This window comes from Tachysurus vachellii, chromosome 4 (genome assembly GCF_030014155.1).
Source record: "Tachysurus vachellii isolate PV-2020 chromosome 4, HZAU_Pvac_v1, whole genome shotgun sequence".
Lineage (NCBI taxonomy): Eukaryota > Metazoa > Chordata > Actinopteri > Siluriformes > Bagridae > Tachysurus > Tachysurus vachellii.
This window is the reverse complement of record NC_083463.1, coordinates 1,017,210-1,041,012: the sequence shown is the minus strand read 5'-3', so window position 1 is coordinate 1,041,012 and position 23,803 is coordinate 1,017,210. Positions and strand designations below refer to the sequence as shown.

The following is a 23,803-nucleotide window of genomic DNA, read 5'->3' as shown; positions in this document are numbered from 1 at the left end:
ATTTGAGAGAAATAGGCCTTTTGTGTACATAGAAAAAGTCTTAGATCTTTGTGTTCAACTCATGAAAAATGGAGCAAAAACAAAAGTGTTGCGTACATAAACAATACCTATCAATTCATCTGTACACATTAAATCTGTGGTAATATCCAGGAGAATTAACCCAAAATAATTCATATTCCATAATTCGTTTACTATAGCTATTTTTATTAGCATTTTTTACATCATTACCACGTTTGACAGTCATGTTTTAAATGGGAACCGTTTTTAATCGATTTAGAGTATCTAAAGAGTTCAATTTAAAAATGTTTAGTAAACAAAAGCCTAATAAAACATGTGCGCCTGCGCAGCAGTGGTGCGCATGCGCAGTGTAAATACGGTGGGGGTGCGGATTGGGTGTTCGTAGAAGCATCGGATCAGCTCATCTATAAGAGTCGACTCTTTCGGTCTCAAATGACACGTTACCGTTTCCCCCCGTCTTTACGTAAGTCTATATATCGTCTAAATAATTATAAAATATATAAGAGAGCCCTTTAAACGATAGGCTATTTAGTACTTTTAATATAAACAGATTTCCTCTCTAAATCATTAAACTATCCCAAACGATTCAGATGCCGATATGATTCACTAGATGTGATTATTAATACATACTGGTTTTAATGACCATAAAGGCAACATGTGTCGATTCATAAGGCGACACATTACAAATGAGATCAAACCCGATGGTGACAGAAGCAACATCTGGCATAAAATTATTTTATCAACAGTAAAAATTAATATAAATCTGTATGCACTTAAATCTTGATATGATTGTTAAAAATAACACAATACCCTTTTTTCTTATTCCTTATTTTGTATCTGATTTTTCAGACTGAAGCACATCCCAGTTTAAGTCTTTAGCTCTCATGCATTGTAATTATAAGACATTATAAGCTATAAACACTCCTATAAACACTCATAACGGAAGAAAAACAAGATTCTATACAGATCCGAGAGCTGATATGGTTTATATCATATCCAATGCAGTATATTTTTAGGGTATATTCCCAGTAAAGATACTGGTTATAATACTGGTTTTACATCTAATACGTTTAAACTTTTAATAGCTTATACAAGACGTTTCAGATTAAAGGTGTTTCGGCTCTTTCCCCCTGAGAGTCAAATCCCAAAGTTCACCGAAACGATTCGTGTGAAAGAGTCGACTCGTTACAGCGACACCTCACTAGGGCTTAGTGTCCCGTTTTTACCAGGTGAGACTTTATCCACACATCTATCCTGTTTTAGACGGTTTTTATCATCTCCGAAAAGCTGATTAAGTTAAAAAGAGAGCCTTTTGTTGTGTGTGTTTAATGTGCTTCTGTATATTGTGGTTTAAAAGATGAAGATGAAGATGAAGATCAGCTAAGCGTTTGTAGCTATTCGGCTAAAGTGGCTGTTTGCCAAATGGGGCGCCATTCGGTCTCAGTAACATATCACGGTGTGTGGAGACGATTATTTAGGATATTAATGATTCTGTAAACTAGGGAGGTTTGTTGGAATCCTCTTGGTTAATATGTTTCAAGAGATAGTTAGTTGGTTGGTTAGCTAGTTAGCTAAATCAGTTTTAGCTTGCTAGCATTGTCCTTTAGCTAAGCCTTAGCAACATGCTGAGGTAATTTAATCTGACCAGTAACTCAATATGTCTAAGAGCAAGACAAAGAAAAGTCTAAAGCCCGGAGTGTAAACGGTTTGTTTACGCATTTTATTTGTTGTTTTTATTACATTGAGCTGTGAAAGTACACTTTATATCGCACTGTTTGTGGCGTTTAGTCAAGGACAGAGAACAAAAGGAAGGTACGGTCATAATCACAGCGTTAAAGTCTCATATATCCTAAAATCATAAGCATGTCAAATCATTCTACATAATAAATAAGTGATTTTTTATTATTATTATTATTATTATTATTATTAAAGCCATTCTGTTACACGGTCTGTATACATTACATAAGTTATTATGCAGTTTATACAGTTATAATAAGGTCAACTGTTATTATTAATAATAATAATCTCAAACTACTACTAATTTCTTTAATCCTGTAGTTTGGTTGTTTAAAATAAAATGTTTTTTTTTCTTTTTGTCATAAAGCATCACTACTGTTCACAAGGGGTGAACAATTTGTTTGTAATTACCGGGAGACATTAAAAAAAACTACAAGATGTACTATAAAAAAAAATCAGAAAACACTTAAGCTGTGTTCACACACGCAGTGATTTTTACCCCGTCTTACTCTGAACAGCATTGTTTTTAACTAGTCTTTATAACCTGAGGACCGCTTGTGATCAGGAACTATTTATAATCTGTTTTAGATTTCAAAGCTTTACATTTTGATTTACTAAGATGATTTATTTAAGAAAAAAAACCAACTAGTGACCTATTGACCATGTTGCCTTTTTTCTGATCTAGATGTGAATGGTGCCCTCTGGTAAGTCAGCTTCTGCTCTAATTATACTTAAAAGTAAAGAACATTAACAGATTTCACTATGATGACGTCGGACGAGATTAAACACGAGGATGCGGAACCCGCGGCAAGTTCCAGTAGTCCGGAGCGGTCTTCTGAACAGACGGAAGATGAAATGCACATCTGCTCACGTTGTGGAAAAAGTTTTCCACACCAGAGTCATCTCCAAACACATCAGTGCATTCATATTAAAGGGAAGCCGTACCAGTGCTCTGAGTGTGAGAAGTGTTTTAACGATCGCAGTAGTCTTATAAAGCATCTGCGAATCCATACAGGAGAGAAACCCTATCAGTGCTCCGAGTGTGGGAAGTGTTTCACTCAGAAGGGTCACATCACTAAACACCTGCAGATTCACACACAAGAAAAGCCATATAACTGCTCGCTCTGTGGTAAAAACTTTAATTACCTCTGTAATCTCCAGCGACACCAACGCACTCACACGGGAGAGAGGCCCTTTCAGTGTTCACAGTGTAAGAAGAGGTTTAGTGAGAAAGACGGTCTCATAAGACACCAGCGCATTCACACCGGAGAGAAGCCGTACGAGTGTTTGGAGTGTGGGAAGAGTTTCACTGAGAGAGGGAGTCTCCTAAAACACCAGAGGATTCATACCGGAGCGAAGCCGTTCGAGTGCTCGTATTGCGAAATGAGTTTTACACAGAGGTGTAATCTCCAACAGCATGAGCGCATTCACACGGGAGATAAACCATTTTACTGTCTTGAGTGTGGGAAGAGCTTTAATCGGGAGACGGCTCTCCAAGTACACCAGTGCAGTCACACGGGGGAGAAGCCATATCACTGCCCGGAGTGCGGCAAGAATTTTAGTGACCAGAGTAATCTCCGACAACACCGACGCATTCACTCAGGAGAGAAGCCGTATATCTGCTCGCATTGTGGGAAGGGTTTTACACAGCACTGTCACCTCCAAGTCCACCAGCGCATTCACACAGGCGAGAGGCCGTTTCCCTGCCCCCAGTGCGGGAAGAGTTTTACACAGCAATGTCATCTTCAGCGCCACCAGCGCATTCACATGGGCGAAGATGCATCAGAACTGATCGTGTGGGAAGATCTTTACAGTGGAATGTCACCTCCAGGTACCCCAGGACCGTCAGAGAGCTGTGATTGAAGACAACATGCCGTTGGGCTGTGAACCATGAAACTATGCTGACATGATTATGAGCTTCCTTTTGTTTGTGCTTTTTCTGCTTTTGTTTAGCTTATAATTGACCTTGTGTGTGAGAAAGGTGCTATATGAATTGTTTGTGCTTGTGTTTAATTTTGAATTGTTCGCAAAGTGACCTTAAGTATGAGAAAGGTGCTATGCTCTAGAGGACTACAACCTGTTCTGCAGTGCCTTGCATAACGATCCCTCTTGAGTGTTACACCCTAGGACTGAATTGTGATTTTTGCCATTGGACACATGACTAAATGACCCCATGCCAGGGTATCATGCTATGTATGTAATAGGGAGAACCTCGATAGGCTGCTATTAAAGCTGCGACCCATAAGGGTTTGCCAATTCTTCTCAATAAAATTGGCCACGCTCTGTCAAATCAAATGTAACTTTTGCTACAGATTCTCATTTGGTTTGAGGTCTGCGAAGATACAGGGCTGATGTAGCACATTCTGATGGTAGATTAACCTCCAGCCCAGTCTGAAAACTCTTGCACACTGGTTTTCCGAGATTCCCCTGTATTGGCGTTGTCCATCTTGCCCTCAGTCCTAAATCATTTCCTTGTTTCTACTGATATAATGCTTCCACCATAATATATGCAGTTGGAATGGTGTTCTCATGGTGCTGAGTAGTGTTGGGTTTTTGCCAGACATGACACTTTCTTGCCAAAAGACAAAAAGTCCAGATTTTGGTGTCTCCAAAATGCCTCCACAGGCCACCTTTATGTATTGTTAGCGCTATGGTTTACCTGGGAACAGCTTCTCCCTGAGCTGTAGATCTAGACCTTAGACCTTTTAATGGCTTTACCATTGGCCTTGACTGATATCCTCTTTACTCAATCGTGGTTGTTCCACATTTGTTTTAATAGTGATTGTTTGTGTTCGGTAATTGTATTCTGTGACAAACCCAGGAACAGATTAACTAGTGATTAGATTTTCAAACTATATGGATTTGTTTCCCCTTTTTATTTCAATACTATGAGATATATTGTGTAGATTCCTGGATATAAACTCCCAGTTAAGTCCATTTCAGTTCCAGGTTGTAACACGTGGACATGTTTAAGGCACCGCATGTAGTGTTTAACTTTAGCTAATGACTGAAAAAACCAAATCTGACCTGGTTGCACCTGATCACACATCAGCCCAACCATCTTTCTTTGTACCAGGAGTATCTCAGGAGTTTCCTCCTTCCACAGCAGATGTGAGTCATCTAAGTCTATGGTGTGTAATTATGATTGTCAATGTGATTTTATTTTAAACATTTATTTTAGTGTGTTAACTTTATATGGAATACATTTCACTCTAAGTCTGTTGACGAGTTTTGTATATTCCGGAGAATACGTTTCCGAAAGCAGGTATTGATCTTCACACTTACATGTATTTAATATTAACAGAACAGAAGGTTTTCATCACTGAGATTTTTTTCTGTAAAGCCTGGAAGATAAAACATCATCATCTGCATGTTACAGCTTCTACGGTTAATCAATATCACGTATGATGGTCAGCCATGAGGTGTATAGAAATCCCCTTAAACTACAGCTGGATTGTCCTTTTAAAGAGGACATAGTAGACATAGTAAATAATAATAATAATCTTACAATCATGTACATACATGAATAATTAAATATGGAAATGAAGGATCCTACAGCCGTGTTGTGTAAACTTTCTTCTGATGCTTAAAACCTAAATAAGAAGTAATATTTGTTACGTAACATGCTGCTTTTCTCAATACTACTGATGTTGGATGTAGTCTGGCTGTAGAACAATTTTTGATAGGTTACAAAGCTGTAAACAAGCTGCACCATCAATAGTTCTGTAAACTTATACATTTGACTGTTTTAATGGTTTAATTGTCAACTCCTGCCTTGAAGTGATGAGCACAGTTCGTCAAGGACCTCTGTAGCGGTTAGTTAGATTAATGACGTTCACCAACACAGACGGATAAACCGAACCTAAAGACAAACCGTTTGTGCTTCGGTGACGACCCGGTAGGTTGAAATAAATATCTCTTTAGATTAACACTTCATATTTAAGTATTTAATTCTATTGTTTTTTTTTCCACCATGTCATCAGAAACAGATCGGTCTGTGCTTACTTCTGGTGTGTAATCAAATGTTATTCAATATAATGTGTGATTAATCCTCACTGTTACTGTTTTTTTTACTTGTCACATCCTATTTGTATGTGGTTTGGTCTTATATGCTGTATTATCCTTGTAGATGTTGATCATTTAATCTTAAACTTGTATTGTATTCTATTCCAGTGTCTTTCTTATTTCATTATAGAATTTGTAAAGATTTTGACAACTTCACGTTAAGATCACGCACCGAGTTTGAAACGGTCCCCACTCTCTTATGAGTATTTTCATGTTTGTTTTTATAATGAGTTTCCATATTTTCTGTCTTTAATCCAGTCCGTTTTTATAGGCCAACAAACACACAGTGCTTCTAAATACGAAGAGGTACAAAATGAACAAAGATCCTGTTTAAAAAAAAAATAAGGATGAAATATGAATTAAATTTTATTTGACATTGTATTGCTGACTTCTACAGTGAAAGCTTTGTTTATAGAGCAAAACACAGCTAATGTTGGCAAACACAAAGTACTGCTTGAGGAAGGATTAGAGGCGAGTTTTCTCTGGACGTTTATCATCTCATTGTGAAATATAGGTGTCTCTGTCTCTGTTTTTACTCCGATGTTTAGAAATCTTTATCTTCAGGAAACACTTTGTCCAGGTCAGGGTCGTAGTGGAGGTGGTGAGGAGCCTTCCCCAGAAAAATACGTATAAATTGGGAATACATTTACAGCATTTAGCAGACACTCTTATCCAGAGTGACGTACATTTTTTATTTCAGTATTATACACCTGAGCAATTGAGGGTTAAGGGCCTTGCTCAGGGGTCCTGCTGTGGCAACGTGGTGGACCTGGGATTCGAACAAATGACCTTCCGATCAGTAGTCAAACACCTTAACCAGTGAGCTACCACATCCCATACACCCATAATCAATCCTGGACCTTGCATGATGGATTTCTTTCATTCTGCAATCCAGTAAGAACAATAAGGCCAAAAAAAAAAAAAAACATGATAAAAGCTGCCCGTTTATACACAGCTATATAAATACTGGCTAATGACTGCATATATAAAAGATCTATGACGAGCAAATGACAGGAATTATAGACATTACATTAGAGAAACTGCAAAGCAGCAAATCTAAATTCATCACACAAGTCAAGAGAGTTTACAGTCTTGGTGAGCTCAATGTAAGGAGTGGGAACTTACACGTATTTTAATTATAAAGAATGTACTGGAAAGATTTAAAGTAAAGTTACTTGGTACATAGACACACTGACTGTTCTTCACACTATTACCCAGTAGGTGGCAGTGTGTACATAAACTCGTACAGAAGACAAACAATTCACATAAGCATAAACAATTCACACTTCAGTCCAGCTGGTGGCGCTAATGTACCGTCACATCAAAAAAGTCACATCAAAAAGTCACATTGTGTTTACACTGAACTATTTCTGACAAGTACAATGTTCTTTATAGCCATCACTGCTCACTGTGTGGGAAGAGTTTTAGTGACCAGACAAATTGGAAAGTGCATTCACACATCTGAATCTTTATTTTGGGACAGACTGAATATTTCAACTCATTTATCATTAATAGTGTTTTATTCTGCAGCTGATGGAGTTTTAAAGTTCTTTTCCAGAAGGATGGCAGTCATACATGAGAACTGTGAATGACTGTTTAGAAAAGAAATATGTTTTAGTGCTGCAATAACTAATAAAAAATTACTAAATTAAAAAATACAAATAGTTAGCAACCGTTTTCATTACTGATTAGTTGATTAGTGGACTTCTTTTCTGTGGAACCTACAGTACTGTACATCTCACACGATTGTGACATCTGATGGCATTTGGTTTCAGCAGAACTAATTTAGCTTCACAAAAACAAGGATATTTAATGTGTTTGCAGTCACAACTTTTACATTATTTAATTTATAATTTATTTTGCAAACTACTGTGATTTTACTCTGCAGATTTTTCAATGGAGTGAATATTTCTGCATGACACTGAAATTCTACTTCTGGTGTTTGACAACAAGTGAAACCTCTGGACCTTTAGCAAAATTCCCCTTGATCTCCACAGTCAGATCATCAACCCAGTGACCAAATGCAAGGGTTTAAACTTGCGCCCATTTCATCAAACTTCATGTCATCAGAATCAGATTGGTGTATACAAAATTGTGTGTGATATTTCAAGTATCAGTAAATGGTATGTGATTGTGTTTGTTATTATTATTATTTTTTATCTAATTGTAGTTTATAAATGGTTTGTTTTGTACATTAGCCCTGGATTCACTGGAATGATTACAAATAGTGTGTTTACAAATTTGTCAGTTTCACACTGAAGACATCAGAGTCGTAAAGCGTGGAAGTTCCACCAAAATGTGGAAGTGTCTCACTTTGCTTTTGGTTTAAATGAAGTTCAGACTCCATGTCTGCTAATGTTTAACTAGCTGCTAGTTTAGCTAAAATATTTATGGTTCTGTAAAATATTCTTCTCTTTATTTTCATATTTTATACGTAGATATGCACGGTTAAACTTAATTATTGTTTGTTAGGAATGCAGTATGGAATAATGCACAATTATATTTAAGGATTAGCACAATTTTATTTATGAAGGATTTACTTATGTTTCCTGTGTGACTCTTAGAAACTGTTATTTTATACCGACACAGTAATGCTGAAATTTATATTTAAATGAAATTCCAAGGTGCTTAAGACTATAAATGATGATATACCCTGTACTGTGTAGCTGGTTCATGAGTATAACTGTCCTCCAGTAGGTGTCGCTGTGAGCGTCTCGGTCCCGTTCCTCCACACATTGACAGAAACAGAAGAAGACGTGCTGCAGTTTTTCTGATTGATGATCTGAGCTCTCCGACTCTACTAATCATCTTTACATTCAAATATTTCTGACAGGGTTTTACCTCCACAGTTCCATCTGATCCGTTGTGGTGTATTTCAGGTGCTTAACTGTGTTCTGCTGGAAAGATCAAGGTAAGTTCAACTCGGCTAACAGTGGCTGAGTCCTAAATGACTTTCTACTTCCTATGTTAGTGCACTACAGGGGAGATAATAGTGTGTTTACACACTCTGTAGTGCACATAGAGAGATAATAGTGTGTTTACACACTCTGTAGTGCACATAGAGAGATAATAGTGTGTTTACACACTCTGTAGTGCACATAGAGAGATAATAGTGGTGTTTACACACTCTGTAGTGCACATAGAGAGATAATAGTGTGTTTACACACTCTGTAGTGCACATAGAGAGATAATAGTGTGTTTACACACTCTGTAGTGCACATAGAGAGATAATAGTGTGTTTACACACTCTGTAGTGCATATAGAGAGATAAGTGTGTTTACACACACTGTAGTGCACATAGAGAGATAATAGTGTGTTTACACACTAGTGCACATAGAGAGATAATAGTGTGTTTACACACTAGTGCACATAGAGAGATAATAGTGTGTTTACACACTAGTGCACATAGAGAGATAAGTGTGTTTACACACACTGTAGTGCACAGAGAAAGATAATAGTGTGTTTACACTCTCTGTAGTGCACATAGAGAGATAATAGTGTGTTTACACTCTCTGTAGTGCACATAGAGAGATAATAGTGTGTTTATACCCTCTGTAGTACACATAGAGAGATAATAGTGTGTTTACACACTCTGTAATGCACATAGAGAGATAATAGTGTACACACACTGTAGTGCACATAGAAAGATAATAGTGTGTTTACACACTCTGTAGTGCACATAGAGAGATAATAGTGTGTTTACACACTCTGTAGTGCACATAGAGAGATAAGTGTGTTTACACACTGTAGTGCACATAGAGAGATAGTATTGGTTGAGTCTAAATTAATAACACAGTCTATAAAATACTGTTTACACTCTCCATAATAATGTAATGTTTGTTATTGGATTAATATTGAACAATTGATCGTTACACTTTTTTTTCTCACCCAGATATGACCGTAATCCTGTTTCCTGTGTTCTCTTTTTGTCTTCTGATTTTCACATCTAAAACTCACCTCTGCAAGAACATCAAGAGATCCGATTAGGATGAAAGTCGCTGAGATTAAGTGTGAGACTCTGGACCACACAGAGAGCTCCACTAGTGAACAAACATCATCTTGTTCTTTATACACAAACTCCTCAAACACACAAGTGCAGAGAGAAATTCACCACTGTTCACATTGTGGGAAGAGTTTCACTCGAAAGAGTCATCTGAAAGAACACCACCGGATTCACACAGGAGAGAAACCGTATCTCTGCTCACAGTGTGGGAAGAGTTTCTCTGTAAAGAGTAATCTGGAACAACACCAGCAGATTCACACGGGAGAAAAGCCGTTTCTCTGCTCACACTGTGGAAAGAGTTTCACTCAGAAGAGCACTCTGAAAAAACACCAGCGCATTCACACAGGAGAGAAACCGTATCAGTGTCCACAGTGTGGGAAGAGTTTTATCGAGAGAGGCAATCTCCTCAAACACCAGAGGATTCATACAGGAGAGAAGCCGTATCGCTGCTCACACTGCGGGACAAGTTTTACAGAAAGGAGTGCACTCCAACAACACTTACGCATTCATACAGGAGATAAACCTTATCACTGCTTAGACTGCGGGAAGAGTTTTAATCGAGGAAATACTCTCCAAGTACATCAGCGCATTCACACAGGAGAGAAGCCATATCACTGCTCGCAGTGTGGGAAGAGTTTTACTAGACAGAGTAGCCTCCAGGTACACCAGCGCATTCACACAGGGGAAAAGCCATACTACTGCTCCGAGTGTGGGAAGAGCTTTAGAGACCATAAAAACTTTCAGCGTCATCAACGTGTTCACACGGGCGAGAGGCCGTATTACTGCTCAGAGTGTGGGAAGAGTTTCAGTGATCAGAGAAATTTTCAGAGGCACAAACAAACACACACAGCTGACAATGAGTACATATTGCCGTTGTTCTGAGTTTTAAGGTGAAAGATTATTTTAAGGCAAATGTTGACTTCCAACCACTTGATATTGAATATAATGAATTCTACAGGAGAGTCGATTGACTGATACGGAGTTTCAAAATATAAAAATCAAGCATATATTTAGCAATTGTTAAAACATTTGAAATGTGTTGTGTTCATATTCATATTCAAACATGCAATTATATCAACAGGTTTTAATCAGCTGTGGTCTCAAAAATAATCATGTGGTGCAAATGCCTTTTCCCTCCAAACATCTGTGTAAAACCTGTCTACATACAGCAACTACTGAATTTCTGCAAGTCATGATCTTATTCATGTTCAGCTCATGAGTGTACATTACCTGTTCATGCAATTTATAGATGTGTTTTTATATTTAAACACAAAAGTGATTTAAAAGGGGGGGAGGGGAGGGGGGGGGATCAACATTATTATCAATGTAAGCATGTTGTATCAGCCACAGAACGTACTGTAAAAGTTAAATTAAGAAAAAATAATAAATCCACGTGTCATTTTCTCCAGTCTTTTTGTACAGTTTGGTGATGTGAACTAGACTGAAAATATCTTTACCATTATATAGACTATTATCGATATAAATATATGGAACATTCCATACATTGTGTCTGTGTGATGGATCAACTAATAAAAATATGACTGATAAACTGTAAACACATTATTTCAACTTTATCCCACGGGTTCCTGTAAGGAAACTAAAAAATAGACTAAAAATTAATACTCAAATTTATTTGGAAAATGCTGAAAAGTCTTTTGACCAGGTAGGAGTGAAGAAATGAACAAATAGTCAAGTTATTTATGTGCAATTATTAAAGAAATAGAGGAAGATTGTTTTGAGGGGAGCTAAAAGGAAAGAGTTAACAAAGAATTAGTTTATCCAATTAGTAAGTAAATAGAAATTAAATTATCTCAGATACATAAGCACTTAAGAGCTGGATAACATTAGGAAGTTTAATCTGTCACTTAGACCTGCAGCAGGTAGAAATGTAGGGTGGAGCAAAGGGCAAACTCCAGTAAGAAATAAAAAGAAACCTGGGGAAAGAGGAAGAAAGACTTAAGAAATAAAGATGGCGCATTAGACGTCTATGCCCCGTTTCTCCACACATTGATAACTAATATGTTACTTATGTTAGTATATGGGTAATTAGTAGTATTGCTCCAATCATCTGCATAGTTTTCTTAGGAGAGAGAAAGAGAGAGTTGCTAACAAGTTCATGAGTATAACTGTCCTCCAGTAGGTGTCGCTGTGAGCGTCTCGGTCCCGTTCCTCCACACATTGACAGAAACAGAAGAAGACGTGCTGCAGTTTTTCTGATTGATGATCTGAGCTCTCCGACTCTACTAATCATCTTTACATTCAAATATTTCTGACAGGGTTTTACCTCCACAGTTCCATCTGATCCGTTGTGGTGTATTTCAGGTGCTTAACTGTGTTCTGCTGGAAAGATCAAGGTAAGTTCAACTCGGCTAACAGTGGCTGAGTCCTAAATGACTTTCTACTTCCTATGTTAGTGCACTACAGGGGAGATAATAGTGTGTTTACACACTCTGTAGTGCACATAGAGAGATAATAGTGTGTTTACACACTCTGTAGTGCACATAGAGAAATAATAGTGTGTTCTGTAGTGTAGATAGAGAGATAATAGTGTGTTTACACACTCTGTAGTGCACAAAGAGAGATAATAGTGTGTTTATACACTCTGTAGTGCACATAGAGAGATAATAATGTGTTTACACACTCTGTAGTGCACATAGAGAGATAATAGTGTGTTTATACACTCTGTAGTGCACATAGAGAGATAATAGTGTGTTTACACACTCTGTAGTGCACATAGAGAGATAATAGTGTGTTTATACACTCTGTAGTGCACATAGAGAGATAATAGTGTGTTTACACACACTGTGGTGAACACCGAGAGATAATAGCGTGTTTACACACTCTGTAGTGCACATAGAGAGATAATAGTGTGTTTACACACTCTGTAGTGCACATAGAGAGATAATAGTGTGTTTATACACTCTGTAGTGCACATAGAGAGATAATAGTGTGTTTACACACTCTGTAGTGCACATAGAGAGATAATAGTGTGTTTACACACTCTGTAGTGCACATAGAGAGATAATAGTGTGTTTATACACTCTGTAGTGCACATAGAGAGATAATAGTGTGTTTACACACTGCAGTGCACATAGAGGGATAATAGTGTGTTTACACACTCTGTAGTGCACATAGAGAGATAATAGTGTGTTTACACACTGTGGTGCACATAGAGAGATAATAGTGTGTTTACACACTCTGTAGTGCACATAGAGAGATACTAGTGGTGTTTACACACTCTGTAGTGCACATAGAGAGATAATAGTGTGTTTACACACTGTTGTGCACATAGAGATAATAGTGTGTTTACACACTCTGTAGTGCACATAGAGAGAATAGTTGTGTTTACACACTCTGTAGTGCACATAGAGCGATAATAGTGTGTTTACACACTCTGTAGTGCACATAGAGAGATAATAGTTGTGTTTACACACTGTAGTGCACATAGAGAGATAATAGTTGTGTTTACACACTCTGTAGTGCACATAGAGAGATAATAGTTGTGTTTACACACTCTGTAGTGCACATAGAGAGATAATAGTTGTGTTTACACACTCTGTAGTGCACTACAGGGGAGATAATAGTGTGTTTACACACTCTGTAGTGCACATAGAGAGATAATAGTGTGTTTACACACTCTGTAGTGCACATAGAGAGATAATAGTTGTGTTTACACACTCTGTAGTGCACATAGAGAGATAATAGTTGTGTTTACACACTCTGTAGTGCACATAGAGAGCTAATACTGTAGTTGTGTTTACACACTCTTTAGTGCACATAGAGAGATAATAGTGTGTTTATACACTCCACTGCACATAGAGAGATAATAGTGTGTTTATACACTCTGTAGTGCACATAGAGAGATAATAGTGGTGTTTACACACTCTGTAGTGACCTAATCCATATGACATTTTCACGTTGGATGTGTTGCTCTAACAGCATTCCTTTACATTATGATATTCTTTGTTTATAACTCAGCCACTACTGAATTCCTAAAAAAAAAGACATCATTTTATTTTGATCCAGATATGAGTGCTGTCTTCTCCAGCTGTGATATTTTCAAGAGATCCAACTACGATGAAGTCAGCTGAGATTTCATACGAGCATCTGGAACCTACAAGAAGCACCAGTAGCTTGCAAAGGTCATCTACTTTACCTAATAACTCTACTTGTAGACGAGTGCAGGATGAAAGTCACAGATGCTCACTGTGTGGAAAGAGTTTCACTAAAAAGTGTAATCTCAAACAACACCAGCTCGTTCACACCGGAGAGAAGCCGTACCAGTGCTCATACTGTGAGAAGAGTTTCACTAAAAGGAGTAATCTCAAACAACACCAGTATGTTCACACAGGAGAGAAGCCGTACCAGTGCTCACAGTGTAGCCTGAGTTTCACTCAGAAGGTTCATCTCGTGCGACACCAGCATATTCACACAGGAGAAAAACCACATCAGTGTTCTCAGTGCGAGAAGCGTTTCATTGACAGCAGCAGTCTCATAAAACATGAACGAATTCACACAGGAGAGACGGTCTGTCACTGTTCATTATGTGGTTATAGTTTTAACTGCCTCAGTAATCTGAAACGACACCAGCGCATTCACAAAGCAGAGAAACCCCATCAGTGTTCACAGTGTGGAAAGAGTTTTGTTGATAAAGGTAATCTGATAAAACACCAGAAAATTCACACAGGAGAGAAGCCGTATCGCTGCTCACACTGTGGGAGGAGTTTTACACAAAGATTTAATCTCCATCAGCACATGCACATTCACAGAGGAGATAAACCATACTACTGCTCAGAGTGTGGAAAGAGCTTTAATCGAGAGTACACTCTTCAGTTACACCAACAGACTCATACAGGCGTTAAACCCTATTACTGTTCACAGTGTGGGAGGAGTTTTAGTAGTCTGAGTAATCTCAAACAACACCAGCGCATTCACACAGGAGAGAAGCCGTACCAGTGTTCGCAGTGTAAGAAGAGTTTTAGTTCAAGCGATACTCTCAAAAACCATCACCGAATTCATACAGGAGAGAAGCCGTACCAGTGCTCACAGTGCGGGAAGAGTTTTACACAAATGGGTCATCTCCAGCAGCACCAACGCAGTCACACTGGAGAGAAACTGTACCAGTGTTTGCAGTGTAAGAAGAGTTTTAGTTCGAGCGATATTCTCAAAAGTCATCAGCGCATTCACACAGGAGAGAAGCCATATCACTGCTCAGACTGTGGCAAGAAGTTTTGTCACCAGAGAAATTTCCAGCGACACAAACACACAGCTCACACTGCTGTGAATGATGACATGATGCAGTTCCCATGAAAACTTGTAGGAACTTGTATTATTCTTAAAGATATTTTTTCCATTATAAATTCTGCACCACATTGTAGAGTCTGTACAGTTTGGAAAGTATCAGTGAACTCTTATAAAGCTTTGCAAGATTATTCATTAATGGACCAGATTTTTATAACCTTATTCTTCACACATGCTCAAGTTGTATATTATGGTAATGTAAGACATCCTATAGAGCTACAAATGTTGTATGTTGTAAATTTTATTTTATTTTATTTTATTAATATGTGGCTAGCTATGTAAAACTGTAAATTACTCTAACATGCTAAATAAATAAATATTTCTACAAGGAATAATAAAAGGACAGTCATCATCTTTGTAATGTGTGTGATTTTGCCCTCAAATTTCTGAACAGAAATAATCTGTGGAATAATTTGTGGATTTTTATATAAAATACTCCTTAAAATTAACCAGCAGTTGAAATAAGCCTACATTGTGATTCTACGGCTATTATAGATTCCCTTTATGGCCTTTTTCACCATTGCCTGACCACCAAACATCACAAATCTGGTTTGTAGATATTCCCTTTGTCCACTTGGCTGTAGAAATAAAAGACTTTTTGAGGAATTCTATTATACTTTAGTCCAAACCGACTAGTTTAGAAACTTCTCTGAGGTATAATGAAGTTTCCATTTAACAGTCATTATGAGCTCTGTCTGTATAGAGATGTGTCTTGTATCGGTGATGGATGGGAATCATCTAATGGCTAGTAAAGGTGATTTTCCATGGGAACATCTTTACCATTTCAGACTGACTGAAGCATACTTATATCAGATGTCTTTGCATGCTGTAGCTTAAACTTTCAGGCAAAGGAGCCCAAACTCAGCACAGCTCCAGACCATTATCCCTCCTCCACCAAACATTCCTGTGGACACTCTGCATTCCAGCACATAAACCAGATTAATTAATCAGATTACCAGATAGTTGAGCATGATACGTTATTACAGAGAACATGTTTACAGGGCTCTCAAGTTTTGAAGGCAGGCAAGAGTGACATCATTTCTGTTCACTTCAGTAGGCCCCATTTTACTGCCAGAGGTCGCATGTCTATGTGCCTGATTTTTAGTCGTGTACACGTCTCATCTTTTTAAAACATGTCAGGATGTATGCTAACTTTAGCAAACTATCTAACACTAACTAATGAAAAAAGAGAGACGTTTAAACTAATAGTTAACCGATTCATGAGTATAACTGTCCTCCAGTAGGTGTCGCTGTGAGCGTCTCGGTCCCGTTCCTCCACACATTGACAGAAACAGAAGAAGACGTGCTGCAGTTTTTCTGATTGATGATCTGAGCTCTCCGACTCTACTAATCATCTTTACATTCAAATATTTCTGACAGGGTTTTACCTCCACAGTTCCATCTGATCCGTTGTGGTGTATTTCAGGTGCTTAACTGTGTTCTGCTGGAAAGATCAAGGTAAGTTCAACTCGGCTAACAGTGGCTGAGTCCTAAATGACTTTCTACTTCCTATGTTAGTGCACTACAGGGGAGATAATAGTGTGTTTACACACTCTGTAGTGCACATAGAGAGATAATAGTGTGTTTACACACTCTGTAGTGCACATAGAGAGATAATAGTGTGTTTACACACTCTGTAGTGCACATAGAGAGATAATAGTGTGTTTATACACTCTGTAGTGCACATAGAGAGATAATAGTGTGTTTACACACTCTGTAGTGCACATAGAGAGATAATAGTGTGTTTATACACTCTGTAGTTCACATAGAGAGATAATAATGTGTTTACACACTCTGTAGTGCACATAGAGAAATAATAGTGTGTTTACACACTGTAGTGACCTACACAGGAGAGATAATAGTGTGTTTACACACGCTGTAGTGCACATAGAGAAATAATAGTGTGTTTACACACTGTAGTGACCTACACAGGGGAGATAATAGTGTGTTTACATACTCTCTAGTGCACATAGAGAGATAATAGTGTGTTTACACACTCTGTAGTGCACATAGAGAGATAATAGTATGTTTACACACTCTGTAGTGCACATAGAGAGATAATAGTGTGTTTATACACTCTGTAGTGCACATAGAGAGATAATAGTGTGTTTATACACTCTGTAGTGCACATAGAGAGATAATAGTGTGTTTATACACTCTGTAGTGCACATAGAGAGATAATAGTGTGTTTACACACTCTGTAGTGCACATAGAGAGATAATAGTGGTGTTTACACACTCTGTAGTGCACTACACAGAATAGATAAGTGTTTTTACACACTCTGTAGTGCACATAGAGAGATAAGTGTGTTTACACACTCTGTAGTGCACATAGAGAGATAATAGTGTGCTTACACATTCTGTAATGCACGTAGAGAGATAATAGTGTGTTTACACACTCTGTAGTGCACATAGAGAGATAATAGTGTGTTTATACACTCTGTAGTGCACATAGAGAGATAATAGTGTGTTTATACACTCTGTAGTGCACATAGAGAGATAATAGTGTGTTTATACACTCTGTAGTGCACATAGAGAGATAATACTGTGTTTACACACTCTGTAGTGCACATAGAAAGATAAGTGTGTTTACACACCCTGTAGTGCACATAGAGAGATAATAGTGTGTTTACACACTCTGTAGTGCACATAGAGAGATAATAGTGTGTTTTGCACACTCTGTAGTGCACATAGAGAGATAATAGTGTGTTTACACACTCTGTAGTGCACATAGAGAGATAATAGTGTGTTTACACACTCTGTAGTGTACATAGAGAGATAATAGTGTGTTTACACACTCTGTAGTGCACATAGAGAGATAAATGTGTTTACACACTCTGTAGTGCACATAGAGAAATAATAGTGTCTTTACACACTCTGTAGTGACCTACACAGGAGAGATAATAGTGTGTTTACACACTCTGTAGTGCACATAGAGAGATAATAGTGCCTTTACACACTCTGTAGTGCACATAGAGAGATAATAGTGCTCTTACACACTCTGTAGTGCACATAGAGAGATAATAGTGTGTTTACACAATCTGTAGTGACCTACACAGGAGAGATAATAGTGATGTTTACACACTCTGTAATGCACATAGAGAGATAATAGTGTGTTTTGCACACTCTGTAGTGCACATAGAGAGATAATAGTTTGTTTACACACTCTGTAGTGCACATAGAGAGATAATAGGGTGTTTACACACTCTGTAGTGACCTACACAGGAGAGATAATAGTGATGTTTACACACTCTGTAGTGTACATAGAGAGATAATAGTGTGTTTACACACTCTGTAGTGCACATTGAGAGATAAGTGTGTTTACACACTCTGTAGTGCACATACAGAGATAATAGTGTGTTTATACACTCTGTAGTGCACATAGAGAGATAATAGTGTGTTTTGCACACTCTGTAGTGCACATAGAGAGATAATAGTGTGTTTACACACTCTGTAGTGCACATAGAGAGATAATAGGGTGTTTACACACTCTGTAGTGACCTACACAGGAGAGATAATAGTGATATTTACACACTCTGTAGTGCACAGAGAAAGATAATAGTGTGTTTACACACTCTGTAGTGCACATAGAGAGATAATAGTGTTTACACTCTCTGTAGTGCACATAGAGAGATAATAGTGTGTTTACACATTCTTTAGTGCACATAGACAGATAATAGTGTGTTTACACACTCTGTAGTGCACATAGAGAGATAATAGTGTGTTTACACATTCTTTAGTGCACATAGACAGATAATAGTGTGTTTACACACTCTGTAGTGCACATAGAGAGATAATAGTGTATTTATACACTCTGTAGTGCACATAGAGAGAGAATAGTGTGTTTACACACTCTGTAGTGTACATAGAGAGATAATAGTGGTGTTTACACACTCTGTAGTGCACATAGAGAGATAATAGTGGTGTGTACACACTGTAGTGCACATAGAAAGATAATAGTGTGTTTACACACTCTGTAGTGCACATAGAGAGATAATAGTGTGTTTACACACTCTGTAGTGCAAATAGAGAGATAATAGTGTGTTTACAAACTCTGTAGTGTACATAGACAGATAATAGTGTGTTTACACACTCTGTAGTGCACATAGAGAGATAATAGTGTGTTTACACATTCTTTAGTGCACATAGACAGATAATAGTGTGTTTACACACTCTGTAGTGCACATAGAGAGATAATAGTGTATTTATACACTCTGTAGTGCACATAGAGAGAGAATAGTGTGTTTACACACTCTGTAGTGTACATAGAGAGATAATAGTGGTGTTTACACACTCTGTAGTGCACATAGAGAGATAATAGTGGTGTGTACACACTGTAGTGCACATAGAAAGATAATAGTGTGTTTACACACTCTGTAGTGCACATAGAGAGATAATAGTGTGTTTACACACTCTGTAGTGCAAATAGAGAGATAATAGTGTGTTTACAAACTCTGTAGTGCACATAGAGAGATAAATGTGTTTACACACTCTGTAGTGCACATAGAGAAATAATAGTGTCTTTACACACTCTGTAGTGACCTACACAGGAGAGATAATAGTGTGTTTACACACTCTGTAGTGCACATAGAGAGATAATAGTGCCTTTACACACTCTGTAGTGCACATAGAGAGATAATAGTGCTCTTACACACTCTGTAGTGCACATAGAGAGATAAGTGTTTACACACTCTGTAGTGACCTACACAGGAGAGATAATAGTGATGTTTACACACTCTGTAGTGTACATAGAGAGATAATAGTGTGTTTACACACTCTGTAGTGCACATTGAGAGATAAGTGTGTTTACACACTCTGTAGTGCACATAGAGAGATAATAGTGTCTTTACACACTCTGTAGTGTACATAGAGAGATAATAGTGTGTTTACACGCTCTGTAGTGCACATAGAGAGATAATAGTGTGTTTATACACTCTGTAGCGCACATAGAGAGATAATAGTGTGTTTACACACTCTGTAGTGCACATAGAGAGATAATAGTGTGATTACACACTCTGTAGAGCACATATAGAGATAAGTGTGATTACACACTCTGTAGTGACCTTTATATACAATCAGATATTGGTTCTTGATTAGTTATTGTTACAGATATGTCCTTCTGCACCAGACGATGAAGTTACCGAACTGATGTGTGTAAATCTCCTTTTGTCCCCCTTTCAGATTCCCCTCAATGGCAGTGTTAAAGTTAGAGGAGTGTAGTGTGAACACGACAGAAGAGAGCACAGTCCACTGAGATTCGCCACTGCTGCCCACCATCATTTTAGAGACATATTTTAACCTGAAAAAAAATGTGGTCTGCCAGTCAGGTAGTTTGGAATCCAGGATATCAGGTAGGCATCCACTTCTGGATCCTCAGCTGGTGGGTGGGGTGGAATTGAAGCTGCTGGAAAAGTCAGTACACATGATTCTCACATATTCTCATTCTAGCTTATCCGAGTGAGAGTAGGCACAGTGGAGCATGTAGATGTGCAGCAAATCTGAACAAATGTTTTAAACTCATGGTATCTTAAGTATGTAACTTAGTGATCCAGCATTAATGTATTCAATGTTATAGATTTAAGCACTTATGTACGTCGCTCTGGATAAGGGCGTCTGCCAAATGCTGTAAATGTAAATGTAGATGATGGTGTCTACTGCTCCAACCAGCTCTTGGTAAGAACATTGCAAGGGCTTCATTTGATGACAATGTCTTGGGGTCTCAGAATAACTTTATAACAGAATACATTAAAGCCGCTGTTCAAGTCATTCAGTTTACTAGGTTAAGTTTTTTGGGGACCAGTACAACACATTTGTACAACACACAATTTTTCCATCGTACTGAATTCAGACTCATGCACTGCTGTATGCATACGTACACGTCATGTGTGTCCGTTGGTATTTGAACACCACTTTTGGTATTTTTTCCTCTGTACACCACCACAATAGATTTGAATGAAGATCTAGTTGAGAAGGGTAAACTTTCAGTTTTTTTTAACCATATAGAACCTAAAACATGTTTGAGTTAATAGTTGTTTGCCTCTTTCTGATCTAGATATGAATTGTCCTGTCTTCTCCTGCTTTCATCTTTCCTACACATCATAAATTGTTCTGCAAGAACATCAAGAGATTCCACCAGGATGAAGTCAGGCGAGATTAAACATGAGACTCTGGAGCCCACAGAGAGCCCTAGTAGACAGCAAAGCTCATCTTTCCAAACGAACATCTCTCACAGACGAATGGCAAAAGAAGCTGTCCTCTGCTCACAGTGTGGAAAGAGTTTCACTCATATGAGTAGTCTCAAAGAACACCAGCGCATGCACACCGGAGAGAAGCCGTATACGTGCTCGCATTGTGGGAAGAGTTTCAGTCAGAGGAGTACTCTCATAAAACACCATCGGATTCACACAGGAGAGAAACCGTATCAGTGCATGCAGTGTGGTACAAGTTTCAGTCAGAAGAGTCATCTAAAAAAACACCAGCGCATTCACACAGGAGAGAAGATCTATCAATGCTCTGAATGTGAGAAGAGTTTTTATGAAAGCGGTAATCTGAAAAAACACCAGCAGATTCACACTGGAGAGAAACCATATCACTGTTCACAGTGTGGGAAGAATTTCACTCGACTGAGTAATCTCCAGCGACACCAGCGCATCCACAAGGGAGAAAAACCCTATCCATGTTCACAGTGTGGGAAGAGTTTTATTGAGAAGAGTAAGCTCATTAAACACCAGCGCATTCACACTGGAGAGAAACCGTATCAGTGTTTAACCTGTAGGAAAAGTTTTACAGAAAGGCGCACTCTCCAAAAGCACCTGCTCATTCACACAGGAGATAAACCGTATCAGTGCTCACAGTGTGGGAAGAGTTTTAGAGAAAAGACTGCTCTCCGAGTACACCAGCACATCCACACAGGGCAGAAGCCCTATTACTGTCCTCAGTGTGGGAAGGGTTTTACTACACATCGAAGTTTCCAGCAACATGAACGCATTCACACGGGAGAGAAACCGTATCAGTGCTTACTGTGTGGGAAGAGTTTTAATAACCAGAGTAATCTCCGAGAACACAAGCGCATTCACACGGGAGAGAAGCCGTATCATTGCTCGCAGTGTGGGAAGGGTTTTATTAGACGCAGTAATCTGCAGCGACACAAACACATTCCTACAGCCGAGATTGAGGACATGCTGCAGTTCTCATCAGAAAGTGTCGAAATCAACTAGGTCCATTTTTAATTCTTATTTTGGGTTAAATTTCTGAACCAGCTGGAAAATATCATATATTTATTGTTATTTACTTGAGGGACAGTAAGGTTTTTCATCACTGTGAAACTATAGACTGAAAGTTAACGGTCTAAAAGAACAATTCAAATTCCTTAAATAAACAAGCAGATCTTAGTATTTTGTTATTAATATCAAAGCAGGATATATTAAGAATGGATATATAGAACATATTTATACTGAGACATGATAAATATTCTATATTAAATAGTTGAAACAGAAGGGCCAAATTGTTTTATATTAATTTTATAAAATTATGTTAACTATTTTGGGGGGGCACGGTGGCTTAGTGGTTAGCACGTTCGCCTCACACCTCCAGGGTTGGGGGTTCGATTCCCGCCTCCGCCTTGTGTGTGTGGAGTTTGCATGTTCTCCCCGTGCCTCGGGGGTTTCCTCCGGGTACTCCGGTTTCCTCCCCCAGTCCAAAGACATGCATGGTAGGTTGATTGGCATCTCTGGAAAATTGTCCGTAGTGTGTGATTGTGTGAGTGAATGAGTGTGTGTGTGTGCCCTGCGATGGGTTGGCACTCCGTCCAGGGTGTATCCTGCCTTGATGCCCGATGACGCCTGAGATAGGCACAGGCTCCCCGTGACCCGAGGTAGTTCGGATAAGCGGTAGAAGATGAATGAATGAATGAATGAATGTTGACATTTGTGAATATTAGAAGAGAGAGGTAAAAAGGTTCCTCTACCATGCCAATAATAATAAAGAAACTAAACAATTGTCTGAACACTGTAATAGATTTAATAAAAAATACAGGGATGTCTGGGATTTTGCCCAAATGTCTAATAAACTTAATATTTGTTTTTTTAGTTCAATTAGGGCCTAACAAAGACATGTTTAATCACAGGTTTGACACTATTAAGCTAATTAGCTGGTAAACCATATTGCAGTCAATTATTTTTCCTGTACTTTCTTGCAAACCTAAAACATTTTTAATAAATCATATTTTTCCAGGTATTGGGTATTTTTGACGTAGTGAATGGTGGATCAATCAGAACAAATGTGCGACATCAAATCAGTGGCAGGTTTATGAGAAGAAATGGACATGAGGTTTAGGAGTGAATTAGCAGACTTCTGGCTGAATGGATTAACAAGAAGGTATGAAGATGTACAGTTCTAAGAGGTTCTGGCATAAAACCAATATTAATATTAGATAAGATATACCTTTATTTCTCCCACAATGGGGAAATTTCTCTGTTACAGCAGCAAAGAAAAGTTAGGTGTGTTGTGTGTAGACTGTGAGCTGATAGCAGTGCAGAGAGACGGGGGGCTGAAGCAGCTTGCTGTGGATTACTCAATATCCACATTACCTTTGGATGTGTTGGATGCCGAGTATACTGAAATGCTCTGACCTCTGACTAGTTAGGGTTGCTGAACCTACAAGGATAGTTATGTATTCTGA

At 38.2% G+C, this 23,803-nt stretch overlaps 1 protein-coding gene across 3 annotated transcripts; it reads left to right on the top strand.

Moving 5' to 3' along the window:
* Positions 1-1,146: 1,146 nt before the first annotated feature.
* Positions 1,147-23,354, top strand: LOC132844135 (zinc finger protein OZF-like). 3 transcript variants are annotated; one of them, XM_060867322.1, is made up of 4 exons: positions 1,147-1,247; positions 2,441-3,372; positions 9,932-10,599; positions 14,017-15,478. In XM_060867322.1, the coding sequence occupies exons 2-4, from the start codon at positions 2,518-2,520 to the stop codon at positions 15,131-15,133; spliced, it is 2,640 nt and encodes an 879-aa protein (XP_060723305.1). In that variant the 5' UTR covers positions 1,147-1,247; positions 2,441-2,517; the 3' UTR covers positions 15,134-15,478. The 3 variants fall into 3 exon arrangements, with proteins under 3 accessions (XP_060723305.1, XP_060723302.1, XP_060723304.1); XM_060867319.1 differs by lacking the exons at positions 1,147-1,247; positions 2,441-3,372; positions 9,932-10,599; positions 14,017-15,478 and adding exons at positions 16,376-16,582; positions 20,305-20,474; positions 21,176-23,354; XM_060867321.1 differs by lacking the exons at positions 1,147-1,247; positions 2,441-3,372; positions 9,932-10,599; positions 14,017-15,478 and adding exons at positions 16,376-16,582; positions 21,176-23,354.
* The last annotated feature ends 449 nt before the right edge of the window (positions 23,355-23,803 follow it).

Coding starts and splice junctions, on each gene's coding strand:
- LOC132844135 (XM_060867322.1), top strand. CDS start 2,518: ATGATGACGTCGGACGAGATTAAACACGAGGATGCGGAACCCGCGGCA. Junction 3,373..9,931: donor ACTCAGGAGAGAAGCCGTAT/ATCTGCTCGCAT, acceptor AGAGAAATTCAC/CACTGTTCACATTGTGGGAA. Junction 10,600..14,016: donor GTTCACACGGGCGAGAGGCC/GTATTACTGCTC, acceptor GCAGGATGAAAG/TCACAGATGCTCACTGTGTG.